The following is a 6,304-nucleotide window of genomic DNA, read 5'->3' as shown; positions in this document are numbered from 1 at the left end:
TAAAAACTCTTAATTGAATATCTAACAAATTTTATTATGTTATTTACAAAACCTTAATAGTTTTGAGTCAATATTATGCCCTATTTTTATCATTTAAAAGTTTGGATTGAAAATTTTAAAATCTTAATGAATACAACTTCGAGAGTGTGTTTTTCAGTTTTATCATTTTTATTTTCCAGCGAAAAAAAAGGTAAGATTAAGGAAAAAAAATTTAATTTGGGTATAATTTTGCCATAGTTGGCTTTGGCTTTTACCTCAGTTGAAGAAGCTAAAAAGAATACTGACATATTTACGTGTAGTCTCGCTGGTTTTCGTTGCTTCCTGTCTTCGTTGCGACGCCAATGGCTTCTACGGGCGAAAAAGGTTTCTCTCCCTCCCTCCCTCTCTCTCTGTCTCTTTCTGTGTGTGTCTCTATGTTTTCTTATTTATTTATTTTATCTGTGTTTGAAATTTTTGTTTCAGAGTTTTAATTTTTTGTGCGTAATTTGTTGTTTCTTCAATGTTGCTGGCGTAAATTGGTTTAGCGTCTACTGCTGATTATTGTGTTATTGAGAACAAAAACAGTAAGAGGTGGGCTTCTATGTTTCTTTCCCTCTTTATTTTTTCTATAAAATGTTGGAATTGAATTTAAAATTTGTTTAATTTCCCTTAACCCCCCTTTTGGTGGTGGGGTTCAAGTTTGCTTATCTTCAAATGTTTAAATTTTTATTTTTTATTATATTGTGTGATGATTTTTGTTTGTGAAATTTGGTATTGAATAGGAATTACTAGAGAAATTGTGACATTGAAGTGCTTTCAATTTTAGGGGAGGGGGGTGGGGGGAGATTGCTTTCTGTAAATTTTAAGTGTTGTAGCTACTGTTTTATTAAGATAATAATGTGAAGGATAAGGAACAAAGATGGAGGAGATTGAGCTTAGGCATTGGGGGAGGGGGGATGTCTCATTCCCTTTTGAATTTTTGAAAGGCGTAGAAAGCTTTCTTCATTTGTCAGATGACAAGTGGTTTGGTTTGCTACTATATGGACAATTTGGTTGTTCCGCAATGAAGTAGTGTTTAAGCATGACAATGTTGAGGCTGAGAAGGTAGTTGAGACTATGAAATTCAAGTCCTGGATTTGGCTATCTTCCAAACTAGGTTCTTTTAGATACTCAGTCCATGAATGGTCAAATTTTTTTACCTAACTGTTTGAAGGGAAGTTAACAGGTATAAAGCTTATGGAAGCTATTTTGGGTTGAGGATCAGTCTGGAATTTGTTGGGTCTTTGAGGATGTTTTGATGTTAAATGTTTGAAGTGTATGTTTGTGGTTAGGATGCCTGTGGGGGTGGATTGAATCTAAGCTGGTATATTGGACTATGTTGGGAGATAGAAGTAATGAGATGCTGTTAGGAACTATATCATTATTGGAGGGTACAGTTTTTGCCTTGATGATGTTTTTCTGTTGTTGGCACAGAACAACTACGACTTGTTTACAGGTGATATAAGGGCGGCTAACAATGTGGGGAATGCTTTCATTCTAGCTGTTATAATTTACAAATGGTTTTTTGACAGTGGAAGGATGTACATATACAACATAGTGGGGGTAAAGGAGTACACTGATTTGTTGTTTTGTTTCTCTTTCAATAGGTGCTGATATCGTTAAATGTTTGTGTATTTGGGAGGTTATGGTTTTGTGGAGTTTCTGATAACATGTTATAGGCTACAAGGCAATTTAGTTTGTTTGTGGTGGGGATTTTAAGTGCTGGAAGGGGAACATTTCTTTGGGGGTAGCATGTCTGTCATATATATCTTTTTTACGATCAAGTTATATTGGGAAAGGGATCTGCTAGTAGTTTCTTTCTTTTAAGATAACTTGCTTTCCTTCTCATGTAATTGGGTTGGTACTGCTGGTACCGCTTTCTTTTTAATTATATATGAGTTTGTTTTGGCTGATAAAAAAAAAGGTACTACCACAGGGCACTTCATGACAATGACTCTGCTGCAAATTGTGTTTTTGTGCAATAGTAGATTCTAAGGGAGATTTCTTGTGGCTTCCATTTAACCAGAGTTGGCTAGCAACTTAGCATGAATCTGAAAGGCCAAAGATTTAGTTTTGACTGTGAAATTCTGTTATCTTTGTTTGCTGATTGTAATGCCTCTATTTAAAAAGTTCTTGTTCTAAATGGATTTGTTGAAGGTTTGATTTATGATCACTATTGCAATTTGATCTATTGTAATGTCTTATAACCAATAGCCTTTTTGGTTATATCTTTGAAGAACTATGATATTATTCCTATGATGTAGTTATATGGTCATAATTAGTATTTCTTTCTTTATTCAATTGGAGATCTGGGTTTGAATAAGAGTATAATTTGCACTTGTTCAATCCTTTATTTCATCCTGTTTCATATTGTATTCCATCATCCAAAAATAGAGATTTTGGTTTGACAATGTATTTTGTGCATGATTTTTATTGATATATGCATAGTATTCAATAGTGCTCTATAGCGGATCAGAGCAGTGCCAGACTGCTGTAGGATTCAAATAGCAGAGAAGTTTTCACTAGTGGCCATCAAAATAGCAGCTTCTTGCGGCTATAGTGGAACTACCATGATATAGCCTTCAAAAATCAATTTTTACCCCCTGGAACACTTGTTTGGGTTTTTTTTTGGCTATAATATTCTACAAAAAGTTACCTCTATTTGGAGCTCTCTTTTTCACATTTTATAAGATTTTTTTTGTGTTCTGCTCTTTCTTCCTCCTTTAGACTTCCCCAGTTCACTTTTTTTAATCTAATTTGTTATATTCTTTTTCATTAATTTCACAATCATATCTCAATTTTTGGCTTCATTACCATGTTCTTATTGCTCCTAGATTGATCATTGGTGACGATTGTGTGTAAATTGTGAGTTAATACAATCATAAATTTCTTTTATTTTGGGGATTTGGTTTTGTTTTTGAGTATTTATGCGTAGTATACTATTTAGTTTGTATTATAACATTTAGAATAGCAGTCAAGGTTGCTAAAATTGTGAGAAAGATTGTATAATCGCATAATCTTGCAATTTGTCTAGTAAATACCGTGCTGACTCGCATTGAAGATCATAGCTTGTTGCGGATTGTATCAAATAGCAATCTTCCGCTTGAAAATTTGTCCATTCTGCAGTTTTTCAATGTTCAGAGGTGGGTTTGTGTGCTGGATTTCTTGGTCGGGTTTCAGTTCAAAACCCATATTTCCTGATCTGGCCCAGTTTGCAAGGTTGAAAAAAGGTTTAATTACACTTTTTACCCACAACTTTTTAATTTTTGGCGCATTTTATTACCAACAAATTAATTTGGTGCATTTTATCTCCAACTTTTAAGAAACTTTTAGATTTTACCCTTTGTCATTTTACTTCTAATATAATTGTACTTTTTATCCTCAATTTTTTTATTTTTTTGCAAATTTTACACTGAATTTTTTATCTTTTTGGCAAATTTTACCCCCAATTTTATATTTTTTTGACAAATTTTATTCCCAATTTTTGTGCTTATTAATGAAAAAATAGTTAGGGGTGAAATTTGCAATTTTCTTAAAATTGGGAGTAAAATGTGTCAAATTAAAAAGTTGGGATAAAATTTGCCAAAAATGAAAAAGTTGGAAGTAAAAGTGTAATTAAGCCTAGAAAAAAACATAACTTCGGATTTCAGTCATTCTTGTTCAGCTCTCCTTCATCCCTAGGGTTTGTTCTTTCCCTGTTCTTCGTCTTGCCTAGCTTCTTGTGTTCTGCGTCTAAAATTGAGATCTCAACTCTCAAGTGCCCTATTCTTCATCTCAGTAAGTTTTTCGATTTTTTGATTTGACCTTGTTCCCCTCAAGCTTGCCCCTTTTTCGTTTTTGTTCCCCTGATTTTAAATTTCGTTTTAAATTCTCCAATTTTTAATTTAAATAATTCATGTTCTGCCTCTGTTTGTCATGTTGAGCTTCATGGTCTGTGTTCTCTACCACTTATTAATTCTTTTTCTATCTACCCAAAATCATAAATTTTTATCGATATTCGTGTTCTGCCTTTCTCATTTTAATATAGTATTGAAATTGAAATGTAAAAATGTTTTACTTTGTCTTTTTAATATAGTTTCTTATGTTTTGTATTATGTGATTGATTTTGAGTTGTTTTGGACCTGTTTGTTATGACTTATAAATTTATGAATATGAATATTCCATTTAGTTCCATGTTCATGAATTACAAGATTTTCCTTACCAGTGTCTTTTTTTTATTACATGTATATCTTTTATATATAATTTTTTGTCTTTTTGGAAGATCTTGCACAGTCATGTGACCTTTTTTTCTTTGGTATATGTGTGAATTTATGAAGATCAATGGATTATTTTATTTTTTGTATTTTTTTATCCTTCAACGTGTTAAAATGCTAGTTCAGTCAATAGAAAACCTAGCATCCTGTTTGTGATTTATCAATTGTGGGAGTGATGTGAGGTTGTTTGTTCTACGGATTTCCTGGCCAGATTGCATTGATGAATGCATGCATTGGATGTGGAACATGAAAATATTTTTTTATATCTTTCTAGTCATCCATAACTTTAAAAGCATGATCTAGATTGCCATATTTATGAAACAAGTTACTGTATTGTTTTTCATTGATTGAGTTTCATCCACACATGGAGTTACTCTTTCTTCTTATTTTGGTTGTATATATCTCTATGGACTTGTAGCAATGGATGTCGAAGATGCAGAGAATGAAGTTTCAGTTTCATCTGCTATTCTCAATTCGATAGCATCTCGGCAGAATGAAGTTCTTTCTCCAGAAGATCTTGCTTGGGTTGAATCCTGCCTAGTTAAAGATTCTGATATTTCAGACACTGATTGGATCCCTTTGAAAAATGCTTTATTAGATATTATCAGCTCCCAACCTCAATCTTTCAGCACTGAAGGAGAAGACGTAAAAATTCCTCCCTACATTATTAGTTCTGAATATGCTAATACTGCAACAACTTCTGATGAGAAACTTAATCTGCAATCTTCAACTTCTGATGAGAAACTTATTATTCTGCAATCTTCAACTTCTGATGAGAAACTTATTCTGCAATCTTCAACTTCTGATGGGAAACACTTATCTGAGCCTTCTTCAACTTATAATGTTAACTCATTACTGATGGCAGTAGAAACAAGCACCGATGAAATTCCAGATGATGAAAAGACTGGTACTTTGCCATCTATCAATCCTTTTCTGCCAACTTATAAGGAACACCTGAAGGAGGAGAATGAAACCATTGATTCTGGACTTAATCTGGATTCTTCCTCTTATGAGATGGAGCACCTTGCCGAGAATATCTTCAAAATCTGGGATTTTGATATTCAATCTGAGGAAGGTGAACTGGTTAAACAGTTGGACAAAGCCCTATCAGAGAATTCCTTTCAAACAGTGCCACCATCTTTTGATGATTCATTGAAGTTGAAGGATAGCTCACTCGATGATCTTATTGCTGGCATTGCTGACTTATCATTAAATAAAAATGTCTAGAGTTCTCTGATTTTTTAACTCTGGTGAAGATTGTTCTGTTAAATTATGTTACTTTCAAGTATTAGCATTAGTATTTAGAAGTTAAAAGCCTTTTTTGCTTGTTAGTTAAATTTATTTTTATTCGGAACAATGACGAGGCCCTGAGGTATCTTTGCAATATAGGACCCTCTTCTGCTCTATACAAAACCACCTGTGATAGGGATTGAGAAAACAGGACATACATGAAATTAGTGCTTATTTTATGACCTTGTTTCTTACAGTGAGAAGTCTGGACTGGATGATGGATACTTATTTTATAATCCATGTGCTTATCTAAGTTATGAACCCATTGCCTCTATTGAGTTGTACCAACAATCATTTATTAACCATTTAACTACTCTCGAGACTTAGGACCCGTTTGTTTAAATTTGTTTGTTAAAAAAACCTTTTTTTTTCTAAATAAAATAAACAGTTTTTTTTTTGTTCAAACTATTTTTGCTTTAAAAAATAATTTTTTTATTGTTTTACTAAACAAATTCTATATACTTAAAAAATAATTTTTTTATAATTCTTTTTTAAAGTTTAAACAAACAAAACTTCACTATTAACACATTTTCTCTCTAAAAGTACAAAGCAGGCACGTAAATGGGACAAAAGCACTAGTTTGAGATCCTTTTCCAAACTATTTACCAAAAGTGGCTGTTTTGAAATTATTTACCGAGGGGTCTGTTTTTATTTGCATTGCGCCAAAAGCAGGGACACAATTCAACGGAGAGCTAACATGTGGCATTGAACTGTTGTGCCAAAAGTATTGCGCAATAAGTTGC

At 32.9% G+C, this 6,304-nt stretch overlaps 1 protein-coding gene across 3 annotated transcripts; it reads left to right on the top strand.

Annotated features, from left to right (window-relative positions):
* The first annotated feature begins 231 nt into the window (after window positions 1–231).
* Window positions 232–5,835, top strand: LOC114416887. Of its 3 annotated transcripts, XM_028381929.1 has the most exons (3): window positions 263–363; window positions 463–570; window positions 4,690–5,835. In XM_028381929.1, the coding sequence occupies exon 3, from the start codon at window positions 4,692–4,694 to the stop codon at window positions 5,496–5,498; it is 807 nt and encodes a 268-aa protein (XP_028237730.1). In that variant the 5' UTR covers window positions 263–363; window positions 463–570; window positions 4,690–4,691; the 3' UTR covers window positions 5,499–5,835. The 3 variants fall into 3 exon arrangements, with proteins under 3 accessions (XP_028237729.1, XP_028237730.1, XP_028237731.1); XM_028381928.1 differs by lacking the exon at window positions 463–570 and having other exon boundaries at window positions 232–363; XM_028381930.1 differs by lacking the exons at window positions 263–363; window positions 463–570 and adding an exon at window positions 3,591–3,795.
* Window positions 5,836–6,304: the final 469 nt, after the last annotated feature.

This window comes from Glycine soja, chromosome 6, assembly GCF_004193775.1.
Source record: "Glycine soja cultivar W05 chromosome 6, ASM419377v2, whole genome shotgun sequence".
NCBI classification, from domain to species: domain Eukaryota; kingdom Viridiplantae; phylum Streptophyta; class Magnoliopsida; order Fabales; family Fabaceae; genus Glycine; species Glycine soja.
Note: the sequence above shows the minus strand (reverse complement) of the source record. Positions and strands in the feature narration are given on the sequence as shown.

What these genes read in the sequence shown, in the direction of transcription:
- LOC114416887 (XM_028381928.1), top strand. Translation starts at nt 342, where the DNA reads ATGGCTTCTACGGGCGAAAAAG. An exon ending in GGCTTCTACGGGCGAAAAAG is followed by an intron (nt 364 to 4,689) that starts GTTTCTCTCCCT and finishes ATGGACTTGTAG; the next exon opens with CAATGGATGTCGAAGATGCA.